Here is a 27,367-nt window from a genome sequence, read left to right as displayed (position 1 = left end):
CACACTGTGGGTGTCATTGTAAACATGCACACAGTGGGGTGCAAACACAAAGTACAACGATATATCCGACATGCGCACAATGCAACTCCCCAACAGCCAGTGGTGTAACATAGTTAGGTCAGATTCACGCAGAAGAATGATGCCACTATGCAGCTGTTTCTAGGTATCGGTAATGTGACGCCACATCAGCGTTATATGTTCATCTCGGCCCGTTGAGAGAGTATACGACAGCGGCTCCGAGAGGCCGGTGGTGCCGAGCCGTCTGTTGTGGGACTGATCAGAGGCGCTGGGCGGCGCCGTCACTTACCGAGGACATTGAACGTCAGTGTTCTCGGCGTGCCGTCATCGCTTTCCCCCAGGTCTGTCTGGACCAGGGCGTACCGGACCTCCTGATTGAGCTCCTCCGTTGCGTGTAAGATCAGCATTTCCAGTTTCCGACAGGTAACCGCCAGTCTGCGACAGAGGACACAGGCCACTCAGCGACACCAGCCGGCCGACCGGCCGTCTGGAAGGGACGGGTCCGGTCTCCACAGGGCCAGTTCAGGTCAGGTCCGGTCCGGTTGGGGTTCGGCGTTCGGGTCCGGTCTGAGACTGCGGGCCGACGCGGTAGGTAGCGTGCTAGCTGATATTAGATTACGTGCACATACCTATGTATGGCTATAGCCATATGCATTATGCACGTAATCCATACACCCATTAAATCAATGTATACCGATTCCTATGAAACAACAAAATGCTTGGCTATATATGTTACGGGCAAAGTGCGAAGTTGGGCAATTCGCGAATTGCCTAGGCCATTCGCGAACTGCCGGCAATTCGCGAATGGCCTAGGCAAAGTCCGGTTTTTCACTTGGCCTAGGCAATTCGCGAATGGACTGACTTTGTGCTCACAGGCAAAGTGCGTAATTGGGCATTTCGCGAATTGCCCAGGCAAAGTGAGTAACTATATCACAAAAGTTTTCTACCGTGCTAAAATGAGTATATTCATTAACATTAGGACATTTGCTTATGGCTAAGTCTATCTGAGGCGGCCAGAAACTTGCTGTTCTGTAATTTTAGGGAATTTTCAAATAAATCTGATAGTACTAAGGTTCTCCTTCCGAACTCGTTGCCATTTATAGTGGGAGGGGGCTGGTGTGTAGTACTTACCATCGTCCCTCTTGTATCCTAATTTAAATAGGTGTGCAGACGTGCGAAAATGATTGTCCTTTGTGGGGCGCGCGGGGTGGCAAATAAATGCGATCGAAGATACATTTTTATGACTCATTTGAATTTTATTGGATCAAAAGTTTAATCATATGAGGTATCTGTATAACGCGAAAGTGTTTAGGTTAAGAGAGGTTGTGTACGCAGTTATCAAGTTCCGTAGCACGTGGTCTTTAAACTATTCGATAATTTCCGTCAAAAACAAAACCATGCCAAATCACAAACAACAGTCTGACTTTCTTACTATTTATTATTGCAGTGAGCGCCTTTATGGCAGCGACTGATACAAGTAACGCCCGCCTTGATGCACTTGCATCGGCCTTTACATACACCCCTCCTGCACTTGCAGGAAAACATCCCCTGACCCTTCCCCCCTGAGACCAGGCGAGCACATTCTCTAAGTGTGATCGAGATGTCGGGGACGTCGGAGGAGGAGATGAAGTGCCCGGCACACGGTTGTACTGCTTCTGGGCCGTAGACGCCGGACAGCTTCCCCTTCGTCGTGCCAATTATATACTGTGACTCGCCGACACACTGCGAACACGGTCATCTATGTCAACGAGCGATACAAAGTTTTTACAGCATCAGCAATTAATTTACTGCAGATAATATTGATATGATTTATAATTATTGCGACCAGTGCCAGACACCTACAGTTTCGATCTGTGTTAAAAACGTTTTGTTGTTGACATCAAATCTAATTGAACCGACAATGTCCTTTCAGCGCCTTATACACTTGAAATCATGATGAAAAATAACTAAGCAACTATTTTTACAGATATTAAATCGTTTCAACATTGAGAACAATATTCATATTGATTGAAAATCATATTATATACTTAATTCACAGTAAAAAGTTATCGAAATAAAAAATTGAAAATATAGCAATAGAAAGCGTGGCGAGAAAGAGCAACCAATAGTACAAGCAGCTGCAAAAAGAAAATTACTCCAGACTCACCTCCAATATCACTCCGATAACATTTTTCTGTTGCGTCCTCGCCCTGTCCACGTCGGGAATGCCAATGCGTACATTTTGACCCACAGATAGAATCTTCTTCGCCTTCCTCGTCCGAGCCAGCATGAGATTCGCCTGTTTTTTCTGAGATGCCGAGGCGATCTCCCGCTCTTCAAGTGCCCTCTTAGCACGAGAACACAGATCGCAAAAGCCGTCAGATGCAGGTGCCGGCCCATAACAGTGAGTGCAGCGCCTGCTTCTTAGTGTTCGCTTAACAGGCTGTGCAGCTACCGGTGACTGCTGCATGCCCTTGTTGCTGCCGGCTACCGCCACTGTGGGACCGCTCCTCCCTGGAGTGCAGCTAGCTGGCTCCTCGTCGCTGCTGCTGCTGCCGGCTACCGCCACTGTGGGACCGCTCCTCCCTGGAGTGCAGCTAGCTGGCTCCTCGTCGCTGCTGCTGCTGCCGGCTACCGCCACTGTGGGACCGCTCCTCCCTGGAGTGCAGCTAGCTGGCTCCTCGTCGCTGCTGCTGCTGCCGGCTACCGCCACTGTGGGACCGCTCCTCCCTGGAGTGCAGCTAGCTGGCTCCTCGTCGCTGCTGCTGCTGCCGGCTACCGCCACTGTGGGACCGCTCCTCCCTGGAGTGCAGCTAGCTGGCTCCTCGTCGCTGCTGCTGCTGCCGGCTACCGCCACTGTGGGACCGCTCCTCCCTGGAGTGCAGCTAGCTGGCTCCTCGTCGCTGCTGCTGCTGCCGGCTACCGCCACTGTGGGACCGCTCCTCCCTGGAGTGCAGCTAGCTGGCTCCTCGTCGCTGCTGCTGCTGCCGGCTACCGCCACTGTGGGACCGCTCCTCCCTGGAGTGCAGCTAGCTGGCTCCTCGTCGCTGCTGCTGCTGCTGCTGCTGCTGCTGCATACTACAGCACGACCGCTCCTTCTCCTCCCTGCATGGGCGCGGCCAGCCGGCTGCCAGTCGCTGCTGCTGCTGCTGCCCGATTGACTGTCCAGTCCTGCATCTGTGGCCGTCTGGCGACTTCCATCAGCCACCAGTCCCAGCATATCCGCCAGCTCCTGCTCAGTCCTCAACAGTCTGGCGGGCGCTCCTCTGAGCTGCGTGTCCCTCAGGCCCATGTGGGGCTCAACACCGAACATCGCTTTGTAGGGAGCAGTTCCAATCCCGTCGTTCTTCTGAAACAGTCAGAACATATTCAAGATATTAACAACAGAATGTTCACACAAAAATACGAGACTGTGCAGTTAAGCGTAACCAGCTAATACTTTACACTTCTCCCGCTTTGACTTAAATTACAGCTAATGATTGGAAATATTTTTTTTCTTCAAAACATATGTTTTAAACGAATGAGGAAAATTTCAAATGATATTTTTTGTAACTAATACAGATGAAGGCTATATACCTGCGTGTTTATCATCCACTGAACAAAGCGTAGTCCCTCGGGCCAATTACTTTCCGGGTTATCGGCAAGCCAGCACCGAAGCTTTTCCTGAACCAGCCGATTCGCCCTTTCGACAGATCCCTGGAAACATTAAATGTGTCAATTTACCACATGCCGAGATATCCCTTTAACATTAGCACGTGATTTTGGGAAAAGCTTCCGGACCGCTCACGGCTAATGTTTAAGGTATTTGGGAAAAGGTTCTTGACCACGGTCATTTTGATTTTCCCAGACAATTTTTAAGAGAATATTCAAGATGAAAGTAGCAATTAACGGCATGTAGTAACTATCTTCCCACCCTTTGGGCTGGGAAAATGCTTAATTTATTCACCTCGAATTTTTTGCTACAGACCTCGTGCCTGCCGGCACTCGGTACTTCCGCAAAAAAACCTTGGTAAATAAAATGCATTTTCCCAGCCCCGGGCGGAAATAAATATTACTATATCCGTACATGAGAAAGTCAAGCATGCACATGGCGGCGAATATTACATGGTACAGTTTGCATTGACCTCTTTTAACTCTCGATTTATTTATTCATGTTCTTTCCACTTCTATTTATTTGCGCAGGCATTGATATTGAATAGTCACTTTTTGAGCAATCAAATAAGGGCGCTTGATAGCCTATTTGCGCTTTAGCGTCCGTCCATAAACCCCAGCACAAACATGCACACGATCAATTCAATATGAATATCTATTTTAAAGACTTCAAAAATCCATGTAGGAACAACAAGCTAATTCTATACCAAATCTAAATTCGTATATTGGTGAATAGCCAATCTGGCTTATACCTATCAATCGCTCACCTGGGACTGCGAATGGCGAGGTCGTCCACGAACGAGCTGGAGCGATGGCCACATGGCTGTGCACTGCTTTATTACTTTGTTGCGAAACTCGCGTCCGTTGTCGCTCTGAAACACATTTAGGTTTTCTGTTTTAACGAATTTTTAACGCAATCTTAGCCTTTATCTGAACTACTTTCATGTTTTTATTGCGATGTTTCACACAGTGGTTGTGCAGTTACCTTCATGAATCACGAGCGAATCATTGTAAAAGTGACTTAGAACAGTTCAAATTACCCTAATCTTGACCTTAGGTGAAAAGGTCATCAAAGGTAATCCTAGGTCAGTGACCTCAGATGACCTCGGATGACCACGGATGACCTTGACACATGGCGGGTCAACTATAGTGTATTCATAGGCGCTGAGCTCGAATCTGACATCCATTCACCTCTAAGCAATCATCCTGACGCTCAAACTCGCAAAAAAAAAACAGCTAATTGAAGCGACTAAATTGACCTAGAAGATGCTCCTAACAAGCGTGACCTTGCGTGACCTTGACCTTGAGTCAACTGTATGCGATGTCTAGACATCCATAAACACCAATAAACTCTCATAGAATGCATACTCATGCGCTGGGAAGCAAGAACGCGCACCATCGTGCGACAGATCGCAAAACCTGCCGATTTCGTCCAAACATGACCTGACATATGACGTCATGACTTGATGACCTGACATGACATCGACTTGAAATTTCCACAGTACGTGTCAGATTGATCAACGCGAGGGTACTGTAAGTTTCGCGGCGATCCGCCGCGTTTTACGCGAGTTATTCGCGAAAAACCATGGGGGGGGGGTCATCCGACCCCCCTACAAGTGCGAGGGTTAATCTGAAACTATGTATGTCTCTGGTTTTCTTCTAATCAAGTCAGTTATATCAACTCCAGCATCTGCTATAATGCGCAAAAGAACGACCAGTGCATGTTCGCTCATATCCAAGTAATTTTCTAAAGACTGAAGCGGCCAACCCCACCCTAATATCTTGGAGAGCCGTACATATTTTACGAATAAGCGCTTGCTGGCTGCTGCTGCTGATGAGATGGAATATATTAAAACAACCGGTAATACATGATAATATAGTACAGATGCAGACCATAGACAAAATGTAGGGTCTTAATGATGAAATTCCCTTAACATTCAATGAGGGTGAGATAAACTGTTTTTGCACTTAAAAACAGAGAAAAAATAAAAACAGAGAACGTTCATGATTGCTTTCACCTATATATCGGTAAAAAAATACAATATGACAAAGCTACTTTACCTGCAAGATGTTTGGAGCCCCAAACAGGCAGAATATGTCGATGAGATGAAATACCACCTCTTCCGCCCTTTTTGATTTTAAGGGCCGCAAAACGACAAACTTGGTTAGGTGGTCTTGATATGTTAAAATGTATCTGAATCCCTTTGAGCTTTCACTCGTCCAGTCTATTAGATCAACCTGGGCTCTGGAGTTCATGTCGTTGCTGAGAATAGGCTTAGTCACTACCTTCTGGCCAGGCCTAGGCTTTTTCTGCTCGCACGTTTGGCAAGTTGAGAGGAATGCCCAGACGACTTTTCTGCTGACGCTTGCATAGTGCTTTTGAACTTCCATAAGCGTCTTGTCTCTTCCGCAATGCCCAGCCAAAGAATGGAGTTCATTAATCACATCAAACAAATCTGATTCCCGCACGATTTCTTTTGCACTTTTCTTATCTACAACCTTTTCAATTGATCCGAACTTGACTAGCCTGTACTTCTGCCAGATGCGATAGCGTTTCGCGGTGCCCGACGGTTTTGCGCCTTTGCTGATTCCCTGCAGTTCTTCCTTTATAATCTCGTACTTTTCATCGGTAATCAAAGCAGAGTTTGAAGATATTTTGGTTTCGTGAACCAGTTTATAGAACTGTTCTTTTTGAGACATCTTTGCAGAAACGACGAACGGTCTACCTGCGAAAGATAGAGATGTATGCAAGATTACAATAACAAATTGACTTTATGAATTTAAAAAATATTGATAAATATTATATAATATACAAAGAATGATAATTACGAGCGAGCGCGAAGTGCGAGCGAGTCCTTTGTGGTTTAGTGGAAAAATGTAAGTATTAGCAGCCCGACCCGGCCAAACGACGCTAATTGACAGCTTATAACTTTGCAACCACATGTCTGATTGACAAGTGGCTTTCATTGATGGGGAGCTACATCCCTTTGCCACGAATGGAGCATACCCCGAACCATGTGGGTACCAAATTTAGCACGTGGCACGTGCAGAGTGAGGGGTGTCGAAAAAAATACAATGCTACAGCCTTGGAACGTCTGCGCCGATAGTGTTGAAATTTGGCATGCTACTAGGTACTCATAGGCCTAACCCTCCACAAGAGTGAGAAGGGAGATTGTGCCGCGCGCGCGCACGTGCGCACTCCACCTTCGATTTTCAATAACTGCAGCGTCTGTCATGGGCGTAGAAACGGCTAGAACATTGTGGGCGCATAGGTGCAGATTGCAGGAGTCTAGCCATAGCTGGTTGAGCGGGGGGGGGGGTAGGAAGCGGCAATTGGATGTGATATACCGACTTTACCATTTTTAACCCGCACCCTATTTTCCCCTGAATATCAATAAGAAACAAACAAACAAACGAAAACGGTGAGCTTCACGCCGCTTTTTTTTTACAAAAAAAGCGGCAAAAATCGGTGACCAGATGACCTAAGGACAGGTCAATTTTGCATCCTCTCTTGTAGGTCAATGGAAGAAAATTAAAAGGTGTCTCTTTTGAACGAACGTCATTCTCAATAATTTCAAACACCAAATTATACCTAAGTTAGCACGACACACAACAGAACCGAAAAATGGCACGTGTGACACCTCTTTTAGCAGCTGAGGTCATCTTTGGTGGGGAATTGTATCTAACTTTTTCGTAAATAACTTTTGGGAGAGGCATGATAGAGTAAAGTTTAAAACACCTTAGTTTTGTTCGGCTAGACGATATACAGATCGGCTGATATGCAACACGATCTTTAACCCGCGCCCCGCTGGGGGTCCTGGATTTCCACGCCCTGCTGGGGGAGTGTTTGAACACCCCCCCCCCCCCTTCTAACTCGGCTCCTGGGCCACGTAGCGATACCGGAAAGGCGGCGTTCGAAGAGCGTCAAAAATAAGGAAGAAATCACTTCGGTCACTTTTTTGTTCAGGTCAGAGGTCAGGTCACCAGAGGTCATTAACACGTCCCCTGGAGAGGGTCTGAGAATTACGCGCCCTCGAGGGGGGGCATATTCTGCCCCCCTGCTATCTCGGCTCCCAGAAATGCTAGAAACACGAAACTTGGGGGGTGGGTAGGCCCGCATAAGAACTCTTTGTGGTGCAAATTTGGTGATCCTAGGTCAACATCTTCAAGGTCAAATGACGTCATCAATGCAAAATTTTCGCACTTTTTGGTCAAACGTGCAGCGCTTTGCTTTAGCCGGTCTCGCGCCCAAACTAAGACAGATAGCTTTGATCTGCAAAAAAGGTAAGATGCGCAATGAATTGGGCTATCTGAAGTAAGTCGTCAGATTTGACCTCAGGTCAACCGTTTAGGCGCTAGAGGTCAAAGTTCACATCAACGGAAGCGTCTTGTCACGAGTTTTCGTTTGCCGCCTCGCCCTTGTCGCTGCGGCTATTGGTTCTCGAGTTGTCGACTGGGGACGTTTACCCCCCCCCTCCCCAGCAAGTGGCGGGTGACGAAATATCCCAGCTGCTGCCGAGTGTGGAAATCCTGGACCTCCAACGGGGCGTTGGTTAAAATAACGGGCTAAAACCATCTGGAGTGGGTCATCATAAGGTATGTGTTATATCACATGTGCTATGGCTTCTTCCACCTGAGCGGATATATGTGTAAGCTTTGAAGACCATCTTGCAGAGGGCAAAATATCCTATGTAGTTTCGTGGTACTCATGGGATTATTGGGAGTTAGTGTTGACGCGAAAAGGGGCTTTTGTTCCAGATTATTGTGGGTGCAGAATACATTGCCTGCACCCACTGCCAAATTATTGTGGGTGCAGCTGCACCCACTGCACCCATGGTTCCTACGCTTTTGGCGTCTGTAACTCGGTAACGGCTTGACCGATCGGGCTCAAATTTGGTATGTGGTTAGAAACCCACCGTCTCAGTGACTTCCAATTGTCACGAAAGAGGTGCCTCACCACTAATGCGCACGTGGGGAATATAAATTTTGCCATATGGTTTGCATGTTAAATTCACCTCGCTCGTTCCTCGCCATCCATGACGTCTTACTGGTATAAGTATGAACACAATTACAATATAAAGGAGTAACTTCATTTAAAAATAACCTACAATATAAATGAGTAATATGAGTAACCCCTACAGGCAGAGGGTTAAACAACCCTGCACGAACACATCCACACAGACAGTCGTTGGACCACTTACCTGACCTCTGCACACAGCGACCAGCGACCCTCCTGCGATCCAGCACAAAACAGAGTGAGCGGCCAGCCGACAAATCCGACCGAGGTCGGGTCAGGTGGTGCCACTTGTAGAGATGCAACTTTTTCTCCAAAGCTATTACCGGCACCAAAACCGGCACCGTAGACGTGAAGAAATGTTCATTTCAGCAGCGCTATTACGAATTTTCGTTTCAAAAATGTTCTATCACCACCAGGCAATTCGCGAATTGCCTAGGCCATTCGCGAATTGCCGGCAATGTGCAAAATGCCTAGGCCATTCGCGAATTGCCGGCAGTTCGCGAATGGCCTAGGCAATTCGCGAATTGCCCAACTTCGCACTTTGCCCGTAACATATACATTTATACAAAAATGCTTTGGTTATACCCACAATACACAGACCTTACATACAGACTATACAATAGTATACATACAATAGTATAGTATACATGCTTGTTTTTGTTTGTATTGTATTGTATTGTATTGTATTGTATTGTATTGTATTGCATTGAATAATCATGAGCGATCCACATTCTCAAAGTGCGTGGCGATTACAGCTCAATTGGTCTGATCTGGGTCTGGCCTGGTCTGGCCTGGTGTGGGTCTGGGTCTGGTCTGGGTCTGGTCTGGGTCTGGTCTGGGTCTGGTCTGGGTCTGGTCTGGTCTGGTCTGGTCTGGTCTGGGTCTGCTCTGTGTCTGGTCTGTGTCTGGGTCTGCTCTGTGTCTGGTCTGTGTCTGGGTCTGGTCTGTGTGTACAGCTGACTGACCTGCTGACCGCTGAGACCGGTATATCCGTGCATTGGTACACGCTGTCCCCCAGCTGCAGTACACGCAGCTGGGAGCAGCCGTGGAGGGCGGCCAGTGAGGCGTCAGTGAAGGCGCCGGATGGAGAGCGGCCAAGTGTGACGTCTTCCAGGCCGATGAGGCCGCGCCAGCCCAGCGGCTGGTGAGCAGCCGCAACAGCCCCAACAGCCCCAAGTTCCGGCTGCTGGGAGAGGCTGCTCAGCAGCCTCTGTAGGGCCCCAGCAGTGACACGCGGGCGGTCTGGGGGCACAGTCACATACAGACATGGTATTGGTAGGTGAATGGTGTGGGAAATGACAGACATTATGCATACTGAAATCATCTGCGCTTATAGCAAAATACGTTATCAGCACAGTCAATAGCATTGCAAGTGAAACGATATACCTATTCACATAGCTGATGAGTAATTGTGATGTTTATCACTTTTATACGTGTCCATGTCATGTCATCACACCACTCCGCACACACTCGGCACGAGTGGTATCATACCCGTCGACATACCTGTCGTCAGTCACCCAACATTAGTGATGTCAATTACGAAAAATCGAGATACCGATACCAAACCAAATACCAACAATATCCATGGAAAAATACCGAAACCAAACCGACTTGGGAATATGAGGAAAATACCAACTATATACCAAATTCTCAGCCTGTTTTACATTAGTGAGGGTTCATAATACCAACAAAATACCAAATCCACTAGCCTTCAAATACCAATTACCAAGTTGGTATCGGTTTGGTATCGGTATACCAAAAGGTTGGTATCCAATTGATATCTCTACCTAACATAGTCAGTCCGACCCAACATACCACACATACACACTTACAAACATATACACGTTTGTGACGTCATTGCTAATACTGTCCATAGTCAATGGTTCTCCTCTACTGGTACGGTGTAACCGTGCACCATTACTAGGTACTCTGTGTTCATCACTATATCTGACCATTCATATCGATAACCTGCTCGGCTACTACCTACTGCTCACGTATGACTTTTCAGAAATATAGCAGTAATCGACATAACTAATATCAAACAGCATTGTGCATGAAAGACATATTGAAATAACCACTAATGAACTCATCACATAAACCGTTATCATCACACCACTCTGACGTACCCCCATGACCTGTCCCATGCATATGTTCCCGGTTCACCTGTGCTGGGACGGTGTTACCATGCACAGCTACTCGGTATCATCACTATACCTAGCCACTCATACCGATAACCTGTCCGAACCACCGCCACTCACTGAACATGGCCAGCGAGGTAATCCGTGGTCCCAGCTCCTTGGCCAGCTGGTTGATGACGTCATCTCCCGCCTGTTGCATGACGACCTCCAGCCCATGTTCGAGCTGTCGGACCAGTCTCACCGGCTCCCCCGTCTCCCCCGGTCCTGTCGGAGTGAGAGCTGTGTCAGCTGACTGCAGTCGGACGGAACTGCCATGCCGCCGGGTCGGGAGGCCGCTGACACTATGTGGTCAAACACGGACACAGCCGACACTGACACCGACACAGCCGACTTCTCACTACTGGGCAATTTTACAGTTATGTGCCTGTGCTCATGCGTACATGGTTATTATCTAATATACAGTATACACCATAACATTAACCGGCGCCCCGCTGGGGTCTGCCGAGCAACGCGCCCCGCTGGGGGGGGGGGCAATTTGCCCCCCCCCAAGATCTCGAGAACCATGCAACATAGCGACAAGCAGCAAACGGCGTTGGATAGCCCCAACGGGGAACTACCTTGTGACCTAATTTCATTGACCTCGGTCAAACCGATGACGTCACAGGTCAGGTCAAAGGTCGAATTTTCATCGTTTGCAGGCATTTCAAGAAATGTGTTGTAAAATCGAGTTGAATGCATATCATTGAAAATCATCGATAGGGAATTGTTCGTTAAACACTTATGTTGTTATTTGAGTTCACTGATACCAGGTCAGGTCACAGAGGTCAGGTCACTGAGGGTCACAATATGAAAATATCATGTGATGCATGTTTTATGGTCCATTTTACATGACAAATGCGATTATGTGGGTCAGGCAACCTTTAGGGCCAGTTTAGGTTATGTTCTGGTGAAGGTCAGGTCAAGGTCAGGTCAAATAAGGTAAAATTTCAAACTTGATATTTTTGCTTAAAATGGGTATCGATTCGATGCAGCTCGACACGGGGAGTCTGATATTGGTCTTTGTTTTTCGCTACATGGTCTAGAATTGCTAAAAATTGAGATTGAAAATGTGACGTCATCAATTTTGAACATTTTTTCGCTATAACTTGGCCAAAAAAGTGATATCGATCCATAATTTAGTATGTAGATAGAAGAGGGTAGGGCTATCATATATATTCCGTTTTTTCGAAATTCAAAAAAAGTTTTGGAATTTTTTGAGTTTTAAAAAAAAAATCATTATTTTATTTTTGGGGGTCAAAATCCCAAAAGTTTGAAAATCCGAGATAGCAGTTTTGTAGCGCCATCTTTTCTCTACACGACCACATAAAAAACTTTAAAATTACCTGTTAACTGTAGATTTGGTGAGCGTTTCAAGATGTCATGTTTTTTGCTCATTTTTGCTCGAACATGACCTCAGTTTGACCTCAGTAACTCCTGAACCAGGGTGACCTGTGACTTGAAATTTTGTGTGAAGGTGTCAAATCGATGCCCGGGAAGGTACCCAAAATTTGGCGGCGCTGCGCACTGCCGTTTTCTTGCTATTCAGGAAAAACCACAGGGGGGGGGCGTATTGCCCCCCCCCCCAAGCGGGGCGAGGGTTAATGCAAAGACATTACATAATGATTAATTACGTGGAGAGCATAGCACTGACTTCAACAACATGATTTGAAGAAATTCATCTGAAGTATAAGTTCTGACACAATACAGGCGGATTGTGAAGCGATTTCGCTATAATGCCGTCTAAGTGATCCATGTGAGGGGATGTGATCTGTTACTTTGTATGCCTGTAGTATTACATTGATATTACATGCAATGGGCATATGATGGAAGGATATGCAAAATAATTATCTGCATCTGCAGCTATCTGCCCCCTCCTCCCAAGTCAGGAGTGATAGGTAGGGGAGAGTGGGGTAAGATGCCCAGGGTTTTACAATCTCATATACCAGTATAGCGCCTTTTGGGACCGTCTAACGGAGCGAGCGAGAGGGTGAGCCTTGCACGTGCGAAATTTTGAGGGGGTACCTCCAATGACTTGTGCACGGCACCCTACTAACCGGTCTCTAGCGATGTGCCAAATTTAAGCACAATCGGCCCAGCCGTTCTCGAGATCTGGAAGCGGCACCCTGCACGTGCGCACGTGCAAAATAAGTCCCAACTGACTTGTGCACGACACCCTACTAACTGGTCCCTAACCGTGTACCAAATTTGAGCGCCATCGGTCCAGCCGTTCTCGAGATCTGGAAACGACCCCTGCACGTGCGCACGTGCAGCAGCACCCCAACTCTGGCACATGGATATGCAGCGCCTAGTGGGTGCCTACCTACATGCCAACTTTCAGCGCAATCGGCCAAGTAGTTACCGAGATATTGCAACAATTACAAAACTGACACCTCTTCGTTTTGCGCGTGGCACGTGCATAAGGGGTCACCCACATGCATCGGGAATAGTCCAATACTTGGTAGAAGGAATGAAGCTACCCTACAAAAATTACCCCGTGTAAATCGGTCAAGTGGTTGCTGAGATATAAGCCTCGCAAAAGCGTCCGCAAGGCCGGCCGGCCGGCCGGCCGGCCGCTCATACTAAGAAATTTCCGTTAATCTAAGGAAAGACTACGCTCGCTTCGCTCGCTCCGTAATTATTCCAAAATGACGATCGGAAAGCAAAAAATTGGAGTTTCAACGGAAGCCGACATCATTTTTATCCAAAAAATAACACACTTTCGTGCCTGAAATATGATAGCTTTTATGCTATTAAGCATTTTCCTGAAGAAGTGAAAGGGGGCATCTTACCCCACAGGGTGGGAGAGACGCCCCCTGGCGTTGGGGAAGATGCCCCCTGCACTACCCGCGCCCCGTAAGGGGGGGGGCCGAAACGCCCCCTGTCCTTTTCCCTCAATATCTCCTAAACGGCTGGAGATATCGCCACCAAACTTTCAGGACCCCTCCGGGCATCAAGTTTACACATTGGGACCAAACATTTTTCCAGAGGCTTTGATAGGTTGGCCACAAATGACGTCAGAATGACGTCATGTTCTGCCATTTTCGACCGAAAAAAGACCTTCGCGAGAAGAGCTGTCATGCCTACAGCTTTGAAGATCAGAAAAATGATCAAGACATAAAAGGTGTAGAATTGACAGGGCTACAAAACTGCTATCTCGGATTTTTGAAATTTTTGAGTGTTGACCCCCAAAAATCAAAAATGCATTTTTTTGGATATATTAGCCAAAAAATCAAAAAGTTTTTTTAAGTATCAAAAAACCGGAATATATGTGATAGTACGTACCGTCTTCTATCTACATACCAAGTTTTAGATCGATAGCTCGTTTTTTGGCCAAGTTATAGCGAAAAAAACTGTTCAAAAATGATGACGTCAAATTTTCAAACTCAATATTGTCAATTCTAGACCACGGAGGGCAAAACAAAGACCAACATTAGACTCCCCGTGACGAGCTGCATCGAATCGATACCTATTTTATGCAAAAATATCAACTTTGAAATTTGACCTAATATGACCTGACCTTGACCTGACCTTCACCAAAACGTGAACTAAGCTGGCCCCAAAAGCTGCCTGACCCACATCATCGCATTTGTCATGTAAAATGGACCATAAAACATGTATCACACGACACTTTCATATTGTGACCCCAGGTGACCCCCAGTGACCTGACCTCTGTGACCTGACCTGGTATCAGTGACCTCAGATAGCGAAGTATGTGTTCGACGAACAATGTACCATCGATGGTTTTCAACAACTTACCAATTTACTCGATTTCACAACACATTCCTTGAAATGCCTGTAAACGGTGAAAATCCGACCTTTGACCTGACCTGTGACGTTATCGGTTTGACCTAGGTCAATGAAATTTGGTCACAAGGTAGTTCCCGGGTGGGGCTATCGAACGCCGTTTGAATTTTGAAAATCGGCCGGTAAATTTCCGAGATCTTAGGGGGGGCCGAAACGGCCCCCCTACGGGTGGTAGGGTCCGCCGGTAGCCCTACGGGACGCGGGTTATGTGACATAAATGAGCACGTGAATCGCCTGAACGAATCAGTAGTCCCTTCGAGCCTGCAATAGACACTAAACGTCATCGTAAGGGCCCTCAAAAGTAGTCGTAAGGGGCTTCAGAGGTCATCGTCAGGGTCATTATACATAGTTCAGCGCGGCCAAACAAGCCTCCGTGGTGGCGTTCGGAGACCGCTGTGGGGCTCTTACAGGTCTCCATGATGCTTGAGGGCCCTCGAGCCCATCGTGGGGACCTCAGATGCCAGCGCGGCCCGTGGAGCCAACATGGGAGCCCTCAAAGGATGTCGTGAGGGGCCTTGGAGCCAATAATGGGGCCCACAGAGGCCGTCGTGAGGGCTCTCAGAGTCAGATGCCGCCCAAAAAGTCGCTGTGTGTGCCGAGAGACCGGCATGGGTAGCACCCGACCGTACCTACTGGACTCTCAATAGTCCCAGATCGGGTTTTGTCTCTCATCACAAGTATGTAATAAATGATTTGACGGGTTCCTTGAAGGCCAGCCTACGGATTTAGGGGGCGTCTTTCCCCATCAGGGCAGGGGGCATCTTACCCCAAAGTACCGAATTAACATTAAATCAGTACAATTTGTTAGCCATACAACTATACCCTGAAACAAACTGTTTGGGACACAGTACACGCATGTTAACCCGCGCCCTGCTGGGGGGGTGTTTGAACACCCCCCCCCCCTTGTGGTTTTTCGCGAATATCTCAAAAACGGCGGCGCTCCGCGCCGCCGTTTTTGGTACACCTTATCATACATCAATTCTACACATGTTGGGAAAATTTCAGGCCAAGGTCATTCAAGGTCAGGTCACCAGGTCACTTGAAGTGACCTCACCTCATAAAAAGTTTCAATGTCTGTCATAGCTACACCGAGTGACCGATCGCTTTGAAACTTTCAGCGATTGCTTAGAACAATAGCATGTACAAAATGTATATCTCAGAATTTTGATATCGATGACCTAAGGTCAGGTCAATTTTGCGGCCTCCCCATTATCAGTCAATGGGAGAAAATTGAAATGCGCCTCTTTTGGACGAAAGACATTATAAACACTCCCAAACACCGAATTACAAGTGGTTTAGACACACTGAACATGAAAATGGTGTCCGTGACCCTTGTTTATTCCCTGAGGTCATCTTAGGTCACGAGTGATATCTAACAGTTTTTCGCAAACAACTTTTGATAGAGGCATGCTATAGCGATGAAAACGCCTTAGATGTGTTCAGCTCGACGATACGGATCGACTGATATGCAACATGACCCTTTCCGGTCAGGTCATGACCTTGACCTGAGGTCAAATCTTCAAGTTGACCTTTCAAGGTCAAGTTATAGTTCAATCGATGCGTCTTGACGAGAGGAACACGATGCCGGTAAAAGTAAGCTCGTACAGGGCTTGGGTCAAAAGTTATTGCAGAAAAAACTGTTTCCGAAAAAATCGGCTATTTTTGCAGTTTTTGCCCCCTGCAGGCAAAACCGTTGACGTTAGGTCAAATCTGAGAGAATTATTCAGAAAGAGCGTTAATAGGGCTATCGAATGCGATTTTCCGCGGCGCTGTAGCTCTATTGGTTCCCGAGTTATGCGTTGGCTTCTTGGAAATTTTCGCCATTCGACCTGGAAATCGGCGAAATTTTGCCTTCAATGACCTCTGGTGACCTGACATTTGACCTGACCAAAAAATTGACCGAAGTGATTTCGCCATTATTTTTGACGCTCTTTCGAACGCCGCCTTCCGCGTATCGCTACATGGCCCAGGAGCCGAGTTACAAGGGGGGGGGGTGTTCAACCCCCCCCCCCCCCAGCATGGCGTGGAAATCCAGGACCCACAGCCGGGCGCGGGTTAATGTATCACGACCATAGCAAGAGACATAAAAATATTTACCTTCTTTGATATTTACAATGTTTTGACACCAAAATATTTTTCGAAAGAAGCAAATAAAAAACATGCAATCACCAGCCAGCCGTTGCCCAACTGAGCTTCGCAAATTTTTGTGCAGTTACCAAGGCAGTCTTCCACTTCACGCTAAGAACATTAATTTCCAGGTTCGATTCTTTGTTTTGCCGCTAGAGGGGGTGGGGCGTCTTTCCCAACCTGGGCATCTTACCCCACTCTCCCCTATTATTTGGTCTTCCACAGGATCTCACCGAAAACGTCTAGCTTCTTCAAAGACGATGGCAGTAGCCGCGCCCACTGTCCCGTCGAGTCGGAGGGTGAAGTCATGAGCAGTTCCTCCAAACCCTCGGAATCCTCCAGGATTTTCGTCAGGCAGCTCTCGCTTAGGCCCGGCGGGAGTCTTAGCTTCTTCATACTGGAAACAAATCATCAAATGTGAGAAGAGCAAGCAAAATTTGAACAGCCGTTGACATATATGATTTCAAGCTTTTACGACTAGAGATCTTAATTCAAGGTAGGTACGTTTTTCGGCTACTAGTCGAAAAAGGGGCAGATAAGGAATACACGCAGGTTGCGAGTGTACAGAAAAAAAAAGTTTGACGCTCTTCAGAAAGCTGATAAAAACACAGGAAAAGGAAAGGCAAAACAGGTAGTGAACAGTAGTACGAGGGTACTAAGTGAAGCGCAAATGGAGGTTCTAAGTAAAGGATTAACCCGCGCCCGGCTGGGGGTCCTGGATTTCCACGCCCTGCTGGGGGGGGGTGTTTGAACACCCCCCCCCTTCTAACTCGGCTCCTGGGCCACGTAGCGACACGCGGAAGGCGGGGTTCGAAAGAGCGCCAAAAATAATGACGAAATCACTTCGGTCACTTTTTTGGTCAGGTCAAAGGTCAGGTCACCAGAGGTCATTGAAGGCAAAATTTCGCCGATTTTCAGGTCGAATGTCGACAATTTCCAGGAAGCCAACGCATAACTCGGGAACCAATAAAGCTACAGCGCCGCGGAAAAGCGCATTCGATAGCCCTATTAACGCCCTTTCTGAGTAACTCCCTCAGATTTGACCTAACGTCAACGGTTTTGCCTGCAGGGGGCAAAAACTGCAAAAATAGCTGATTTTTTCGGAAACAGTTTTAGGGACAGCTATTTGGGTATCTCCTATCCCGTTGATGTCAGTAAGGGTCTCACTTTGCATATGCGCACGCATTGGCGTCGCCACCACTACGGACACTACGGACAGTGTCCGTACAAGTTTTGGAAGGCCCGGAAACTTGTACGGAATGTCCGTACAAGTTTCGTCGACCGCAAAGGCAGTCTTCGCACATGTTTGAAGCAGGTTAAAGTTTATCAGGCCCTATTTGTGGTTAAAGTTACGATCCAAGGCCGCCCCAAAGTCAATGTCACGAAAGAGTAGGTATATAGGGTGTAACGAAGTTATTCGGACATCTATTTCTTATTTATTAGAACTCAGCCCGGCCGCGACCGCTAAAGCCGCGCTTTGCCAAGTGGTTAGGAGAGTTGTCAAGATAACGACAAGCATACGACAACAATCAATCTGCAGATTGACTTGTATTCTTGGCAGGGCAGATAATAAGAACTAGAAGGCCTACATCATGACCCACCAGCCCAACACTATCCACCCCTTAACCCGCGCACCGACGGGGGTCTGCGCCAACTTCGCACCGACGGGGGGGGGGGCGGATGACCGCCCCCCCCTGAGATCTCGAGAACGAAGCAAGATAGCGACAAGCGGTAAACGGCATCGGATACGCACGGCCAAGATCTACAACTTTTACTAAGGACATTTTCAGGTCAGGTCAAAGATGACGTCACAGGGGACGAAAAAGTCAAAATGGCGGCGCTAGATATGGAGAGAGTTTTTCTCGAATAACTTTCGAATTAGTCAAGATAGGAACAAACTAAGGGCATCATCGTGATCCTCTCGTCAATCCGCATCGAATGATATATATGTTGACCTCGAAAGGTCAAGGTCAAAGGTTGACCTCAGGTCACGTGACCTCGAGGTCATCATGTATATCATTCGATGCGTCTTGACGAGCTGAACACAATGAGACCATCCACGCGTCTGTATCTTGTTCCTGTACGGAGTTATTGGCCAAAAACCTTTGGTGACCTTTGATGACGTCATATGACCTCACAGCTGCCCAACAGCAAAACAGACCTCAAGATAGTGAAGGTTGATCGTATATGAAGTCATGTATGGTATATGGGGCCATTCCGACCCGTTTTAGTGGTAAAAACAGGGAGTTGATTTTTCCCCTATTGACTTATAATGGGGAGGTCGCGAAATTGACCTGACCTTAGGTCACCGATATCAAAATTCCGAGATATACAAATTGTAGCTACTAATGACCTTATAATATCCTGCGACTTTCAAAGGCCTCCGACATCTACTGTAGCTCTGGCACGGTGACAAAGTTGCAAAAAAGTGACTTGAGGTTGGGTCATTCAAAGTGACCTGGTGACCTGACCTTAACCCGCGCACCGACGGGGGTCTGCGCCACCTTAGTACCGACGGGGGGGGCGGATGACCGCCCCCCCCTGAGATCTCGAGAACGAAGCAAGATAGCGACAAGCGGTAAACGGCATCGGATACGCACGGACAAGGTCTACAATTTTTACTAAGGTCATTTTCAGGTCAGGTCAAAGATGACGTCACAGGGGTCGAAAAAGTCAAAATGGCGGCGCTAGATTTGGAGAGGGTTTTTCTCGAATAACTTTCGAAGTAGTCAAGATAGGAACAAACTAAGGGCATCATCGTGATCCTCTCGTCAATCCGCATCGAATGATATATATGTTGACCTCGAAAGGTCAAGGTCAAAGGTTGACCTCAGGTCACGTGACCTCGAGGTCATCATGTATATCATTCGATGCGTCTTGACGAGCTGAACACAATGAGACCATCCGCGCGGCTGTATCTTGTTCCTGTAAGGAGTTATTGGCAAAAAACCTTTGGTGACCTTTGATGACGTCACATGACCTTACAGCTGCCCAACAGCAAAACAGACCTCAAGGTAGTGAAGGTTGATCGTATGTGAAGTCATGTATGGCATATGGGGCCATTCCGACCCGTTTTAGTGGTAAAAACAGGGAGTTGATTTTTCCCCCATTGACTTATAATGGGGAGGTCGCGAAATTGACCTGACCTTAGGTCACCGACATCAAAATTCCGAGATATACAAATTGTAGCTACTAATGACCTTATAACATCCTGCGACTTTCAAAGGCCTCCGACATCTACTGTAGCTCTGGCACGGTGACAAAGTTGCAAAAAAGTGACTTGAGGTTGGGTCATTCAAAGTGACCTGGTGACCTGACCTTAAAAGTTAGGAGGTTCAAACTTGCACACCCTGTGTAAAATTGATGAGAGAATAGTCATACCAAATTTCGCGGCGCTACGCGCCGCGGTTTTCCCGCTATCCGCGAAAAACCTCAGGGGGGGGGGCGGATATCCGCCCCCCCCCCCCGTCGGTGCGCGGGTTAAAAGGTAGGAGGTTCAAACTTGCACATCATGTGTAAAATTGATGAGGTTATAGTCATACCAAATTTCGCGGCGCTACGCGCCGCGGTTTCCCCGCTATTCGCGAAAAACCTCAGGGGGGGCGGATATCCGCCCCCCCCCGTCGGTGCGCGGGTTAACTTGGTTCTTCTGCCTATCAAACTGAAAAAGACAACGCAATGGACGGGAAAATAGCTAGTGCACCACCTTTGGCCTCACGCCAAGACACATCTACTGCACTGGTCGAGGGAAGACATGAGCGTTTGGTGGAGTGGGCAGCTATTCGCGCTGTATTGTCCTTTGAACCGTCAAAGCGGCTTGTGTTGGCTGCCAGTAACTCATTACTCAAACGTGCCGGCCGTCACCGGCGTCAAACATCCGGCCAAGATCCAGATCTGGGACATGTTCAGCTTATGTGTGATGTTCCAGCTGTGCATTGTGTCACAGAAGACCACCTTCAGTGACGAGTATTACCGAAGCAGCATCCTGGCAAACAAATAATTGGAGCCGCTCAACCGGACGGCACGGGAGGGCTCGATTTCTAAAAACGCATTGATTTTGATTCAAGCCACGCTGCCTTCGTGCAGGCTGGAGCGCTACATTTAAGTCCGTAGGAGAATCAGAAGTGACATCAGGAGAAGCTCTTATCCTTCTGGACTAACGGGCGCCGACTTGGAAATAGTTGTCATCCTGAATTCATAGAGATCTTAAGGATTTTTGTTCAGTGGGAAGTGAATAAGGGGACACCCGGCACCAGGACCGCCCAACTGTATGTGAGCACATACATGCTAATACGGCGTCTGTCCACATGAAACCCACTTCTTGAAAACCCAGTAGCTGGAATGTTACAGGTATTTCTAAATCTTATGAAAGCTGGCGATATCTTCATCAAAAGGAAAACCTCAGGCTGTCTTGTTTCTTAATCACAGCAAGAAGAAAGGTGGCCGGATAATTTCGTTACACCCCGTATCCTTCTATAGGCTATTTTACTGATACGTCAGTCATATTACCCTAATTATGTCACTTTTGTCATCCTGAGGCTCTAAATGAATGCTTAGATCAAAAGGAATGACAAAATCGTAGCCAGTGACTTATATATAGTATATAGTATATAGTATATACTTCAAATACAGCAAATGAGACTGATCATGTGTAAACGTCAACCAAAAGCCATTCGAGGTCACATGAGGTCAACATAAAACTTGACCTTTTCAAGCAACCTATATGTCATTCGACGTGTCTTGACATGACCAATGCGTTGGTACTATTGGTCTCAAGATAAGGGTCCAGGCGGCCTGTAGGTTTGATGCGGTGAATACCCTCACCCTCGCCACAGCTGGAGTGGGGGTAGGGGAGGGGGTGCGTTCGGCCCGAGTCTGACAGCGGGGTCGCTCGCCGCAGTGTGGTGTCCAGCGGTGCAGTCGGAATCAGGCGGAATTATGCCGGCGGCGGTAACCGGTCGAAGGGCCTGGCTCAGTCGCGTCTCGAGACGAGTTACCGAGCAGGGTGTCAGCGATAGATGGGAGGGGTGTGGCCAGGGCGCTGTTTGATCACCAAATCAGCATGCTGTCAGTTCGCTGGCGTTTCTCATCTTCTCATTGGTCGTTGATGAACCACACGTGGTGTGTGCGATTGACCAATGAGAGACTAAGAGACGCCTGTAACTGGCTTCCATATATTGGAAAACCGACAGCAAGCTGAAAACGCGACAGTGCATGGGGCGCACTAGCTTTGAAGGTCGCTCCTCAAAAGCATAACTTTCCTTAGATGAGGGTGACGGGTGTTACCTACCCCAGACTTCTTGCGATTGCTCTCAACAAGGAAACCTGAAAGCTGAAAAATAGCACACCTGACTTGATTCAAGCCGATTATCTGGTGACACCAACGACCAATTACATTTTCAATTCTTGTCGAGTCACTGACCTATGACGTCATAAAAGACTTCACTCGGTCCCAAAATATTGCGGCTTGGCAATTCCGCCATTGCTAGATCAACTTCTGCAAATAAATAAAACTCAGAGGACTTCATATTCTTCCGAGACCTTGCAACTTTAATGTCTCGTAATTTCTTGAAGTTCACGTAAAGCTAGGTCAATGACGTGACCTCCCTCACCATCATAATTCAGCAAGGGAGACATCCTCGATGTCCGTCAAGACAGCCCATATTCAGCCCAGATTCAGCCCGGATTCAGCCCAGATTCGGGACACCTCCGATCAAGCTGAAACTCGCACACAATGTAGGCCATGACATGCCCAATCCACAGTCCAAGTCATTCGGTGGCACTCCCAGCCGTTTGACCTACAGAGGTCAGCAAAGGTCACGTGGCCCAAATTTGCACAGCAGATTGTGGCCCACCCAGTAAAGCTAGAGCGCTAAAAATGGCACCAATCGACTCGCCAGCATCTAATCTTACTTTCCCAACACTCATTTGACCTCTCAAGGTCATGCAATGACCTAAGGTCATTTGTGGGCTATGTCGAAAATACACTTGCACAGCAGTTTTCGAGTAGATGAACTGACCGAATTCCAAATCAAAGCACATCATCGGGTAGCCCATAGGCCGTAGTAACTTTCCTTAAAAACCGCTTTTCGATATGTGACCCCGTTTGACCTCGGCAGGTCAAAATGTGCAAATAAACGACACTCAATACGCCGCAGCCCGGATTCAGCCCAGATTCGTGACACCTCCGATCAAGCTGAAACTCGCACACAATGTAGGCCATGACATGCCCAATCCACAGTCCAAGTCATTCGGTGGCACTCCCAGCCGTTTGACCTACAGAGGTCAGCAAAGGTCACGTGGCCCAAATTTGCACAGTAGATTATGGCCCACCCAGTAGAGCTAGAGCGCTAAAAATGGCACCAATCGACTCGCCAGCATCTAATCTTACTCTCCCAATACTCATTTGACCTCTCAAGGTCATGCGATGACCTAAGGTCATTTGAGGGCTATGTCGAAAATACACTTGCACAGCAGTTTTCGAGTAGATGGATTGACCGAATTCCAAATCAAAGCACATCATCGGGTAGCTCATAGGGCGTAGTAACTTTACTTAAAAACCGCTTTTCGATATGTGACCCCGTTTGCCCTCGGCAGGTCAAAATGTGCAAATAAACGACACTCAATACGTCGCAGCCCGGATTCAGCCCAGATTCTGGACACCTCCGATCAAGCTGAAACTCGCACACAATGTAGGCCATGACATGCCCAATCCACAGTCCAAGTCATTCGGTGGCACTCCCAGCCGTTTGACCTACAGAGGTCAGCAAAGGCCACGTGGCCCAAATTTGCACAGCAGATTATGGCCCACCCAGTAGAGCTAGAGCGCTAAAAATGGCACCAATCGACTCGCCAGCATCTAATCTTACTTTCCCAACACTCATTTGACCTCTCAAGGTCATGCGATGACCTAAGGTCATTTGTGGGCTATGTCGAAAATACACTTGCACAGCAAATTTCGAGTAGATGGATTGACAGAATTCCAAATCAAAGCACATCATCGGGTAGCCCATAGGCCGTAGTAACTTTCCTTAAAAACCGCTTTTCGATATGTGACCCCGTTTGACCTCGGCAGGTCAAAATGTGCAAATAAACGACACTCAATACGCCGCAGCCCGGATTCAGCCCAGATTCTGGACACCTCCGATCAAGCTGAAACTCGCACACAATGTAGGCCATGACATGCATAATCCACAGTCCAAGTCATTCGGTGGCACTCCCAGCCGTTTGACCTACAGAGGTCAGCAAAGGCCACGTGGCCCAAATTTGCACAGCAGATTATGGCCCACCCAGTAGAGCTAGAGCGCTAAAAATGGCACCAATCGACTCGCCAGCATCTAATCTTACTTTCCCAACACTCATTTGACCTCTCAAGGTCATGCGATGACCTAAGGTCATTTGTGGGCTATGTCGAAAATACACTTGCACAGCAGTTTTCGAGTAGATGGATTGACCGAATTCCAAATCAAAGCACATCATCGGGTAGCCCATAGGCCGTAGTAACTTTCCTAACAAACTGCTTTTCGATATGTGACCCCGTTTGACCTCGGCAGGTCAAAATGTGCAAATAAACGACACTCAATACGTCGAAGCCCGGATTCAGCACAGATTCGGGACACCTCCGATCAAGCTGAAACTCGCACACAATGTAGGCCATGACATGCCCAATCCACAGTTTAAGTCATGAGGTGGCATTCCCAGCCGTTTGACCTACAGAGGTCAGCAAAGGTCACGTGACCCAAATTTGCACAGCAGATTGTGGCCCACCCAGTAGAGCTAGAGCGCTAAAAATGGCACCAATCGACTCGCCAGCATCTAATCTTACTTTCCCAACACTCATGTGACCTCTCAAGGTCATGCGATGACCTAAGGTCATTTGTGGGCTATGTCGAAAATACAATTGCACAACAGTTTTCGAGTAGATTGATTGACCGAATTCCAAATCGAAGCACATCATCGGGTAGCCCATAGGCCGTAGTAACTTTCCTTAAAAACCGCTTTTCGATATGTGACCCCGTTTGACCTCGGCAGGTCAAAATGTGCAAATAAACGACACTCAATACGTCGAAGCCCGGATTCAGCCCAGATTCTGGACACCTCCGATCAAGCTGAAACTCGCACACAATGTAGGCCAGGACATGCCCAATCCACAGTCCAAGTCATTCGGTGGCACTCCCAGCCGTTTGACCTACAGAGGTCAGCAAAGGTCACGTGGCCCAAATTTGCACAGCAGATTGTGGCCCTGCCGAGGTCAAACGGGGTCACATATCGAAATGTAGTTTTTAAGGGAAGTTACTACGGCCTATGGGCTACCCGATGATGTGCTTTGATTTGGAATTCGGTCAATCCATCTACTCAAAAACTGCTGTGCAAGTGTATTTTAGACATAGCCCACAAATGACCTTAGGTCATCGCATGACCTTGAGAGGTCAAATGAGTGTTGGAAAAGTAAGATTAGATGCTGGCGAGTCGATTGGTACCATTTTTAGCGCTCTAGCTCTACTGTGTGGGCCACAATCTGCTGTGCAAATTTGGGCCACGTGACCTTTGCTGACCTCTGTAGGTCAAACGGCTGGGAGTGCCATCGAATGACTTAAACTGTGGATTGAGCATGTCATCGCCTACACTGTGTGCGAGTTTCAGCTTGATCGGAGGTGTCCCGAATCTGGGCTGAATCCGGGCTTCGACGTATTGAGTGTCGTTTATTTGCACATTTTGACCTGTTGAGTTCAAACGGGGTCACATATCGAAAAGCGGTTTTTAAGGAAAGTTACTACGGCCTATGGGCTACCCGATGATGTGCTTTGATTTGGAATTCGGTCAGTCCATCTACTCGAAAACTGCTGTGCAAATGTATTTTCGACGTAGCCCACAAATGACCTTAGGTCATCGCATGACCGTGAGAGGTCAAATGAGTCTTGGGCAAGTAAGATTAGATGCTGGCGAGTCGATTGGTGCCATTTTTAGCGCTCTAGCTCTACTGGGTGGGCCACAATCTGCTGTGCAAATTTGGGCCACGTGACCTTTGCTGACCTCTGTAGGTCAAACGGCTGGGAGTGCCACCGAATGACTTGGACTGTGGATTGGGCATGTCCTGGCCTACATTGTGTGCGATTTTCAGCTTGATCAGAGGTGTCCCGAACTGGGCTGAATCCGGGCTGCGACGTATTGAGTGTCGTTTATTTGCACATTTTGACCTGCCGAGGTCAAACGGGGTCACGTATCGAAAAGCGGTTTTTGAGGAAAGTTACTACGGCCTATGGGCTACCCGATGGTGTGCTTTGATTTGGAATTCGGTCAATTCATCTACTCGAAAACTGCTGTGCAAGTGTGTTTTCGACATAGCCCACAAATGACCTTAGGCATCGCATGACCTTGAAAGGTCAAATGAGTATTGGGATAGTAAGATTAGATGCTGGCGAGTCGATTGGTGCCATTTTTAGCGCTCTAGCTCTACTGGGTGGGCCACAATCTGCTGTGCAAATTTGGGCCACGTGACCTTTGCTGACTTCTGTAGGTCCAACGGCTGGGAGTGCCACCGAATGACTTGGACTGTGGATTGGGCATGTCATGGCCTACATTGTGTGCGAGTTTCAGCTTGATCGGAGGTGTCCCGAATCTGGGCTGAATCCGGGCTGCGACGTATTGAGTGTCGTTTATTTGCACATTTTTACCTGCCGAGGTCAAACGGGGTCACATATCGAAAAGCGGTTTTTAAGGAAAGTTACTACGGCCTATGGGCTACCCGATGATGTGCTTTGATTTGGAATTAGGTCAATCCATCTACTCGAAAACTGTTGTGCAATTGTATTTTCGACATAGCCCACAAATGAACTTAAGTCATCGCATGACCTTGAGAAGTCAAATGAGTGTTGGGAAAGTAAGATTAGATGCTGGCAAGTCGATTGGTGCCATTTTAGCGCTCTAGCTCTACTGTGTGGGCCACAATCTGCTGTGCAAATTTGGGCCACGTGACCTTTGCTGACCTCTGTAGGTCAAACGGCAGGGAGTGCCACCGAATGACTTAGACTGTGGATTGGGCATGTCATGGCCTACATTGTGTGCGAGTTTCAGCTTGATCGGAGGTGTCCCGAATCTGGGCTGAATCCGGGCTTCGACGTATTGAGTGTCGTTTATTTGCACATTTTGACTTGTTGAGTTCAAACGGGGTCACATATCGAAAAGCGGTTTTTAAGGAAAGTTACTACGGCCTATGGGCTACCCGATGATGTGCTTTGATTTGGAATGAGGTCAATCCATCTACTCGAAAACTGCTGTGCAAGTATATTTTCGACATAGCCCACAAATGACCTTAGGTCATCGCATGACCTTGAGAGGTCAAATGAGTGTTGGGAAAGTAAGATTAGATGCTGGCGAGTCGATTGGTGCCATTTTTAGCGCTCTAGCTCTACTGGGTGGGCCACAATCTGCTGTGCAAATTTGGGCCACGTGACCTTTGCTGACCTCTGTAGGTCAAACGGCAGGGAGTGCCACCGAATGACTTGGACTGTGGATTGGGCATGTCATGGCCTACATGGTGTGCGAGTTTCAGCTTGATCGGAGGTGTCCCGAATCTGGGCTGAATCCGGGCTGC

At 47.7% G+C, this 27,367-nt stretch overlaps 1 protein-coding gene across 4 annotated transcripts in view; it reads right to left on the bottom strand.

Annotated features, from left to right (window-relative positions):
• The window catches only part of LOC122392160 (nucleolar protein dao-5-like), a 179,300-nt gene that overhangs the window by 2,982 nt on the left and 148,951 nt on the right, over positions 1-27,367 (bottom strand). For 2 of the 4 annotated variants that reach the window (XM_043386739.1, XM_043386740.1), the window contains 4 exons: positions 17,007-17,170; positions 10,924-11,067; positions 9,631-9,907; positions 308-453 (listed from right to left, as the gene is read on the bottom strand). In XM_043386739.1, the coding sequence (XP_043242674.1) occupies positions 308-453; positions 9,631-9,907; positions 10,924-11,067; positions 17,007-17,170 (731 nt within the window). Of the gene's footprint in view, positions 1-307; positions 454-1,438; positions 1,741-2,164; positions 3,347-3,573; positions 3,694-4,415; positions 4,521-5,709; positions 6,375-8,849; positions 9,091-9,630; positions 9,908-10,923; positions 11,068-17,006; positions 17,171-27,367 lie in introns of those variants that run through there. The other 2 variants (XM_043386737.1, XM_043386738.1) reach the window with 2 other exon arrangements.

This window comes from Amphibalanus amphitrite, unplaced genomic scaffold (assembly GCF_019059575.1).
Source record: "Amphibalanus amphitrite isolate SeventyFive unplaced genomic scaffold, NRLGWU_Aamphi_draft 000472F_arrow, whole genome shotgun sequence".
Lineage (NCBI taxonomy): Eukaryota > Metazoa > Arthropoda > Thecostraca > Balanomorpha > Balanidae > Amphibalanus > Amphibalanus amphitrite.
This window is presented reverse-complemented; position numbering and strand designations above follow the sequence as displayed.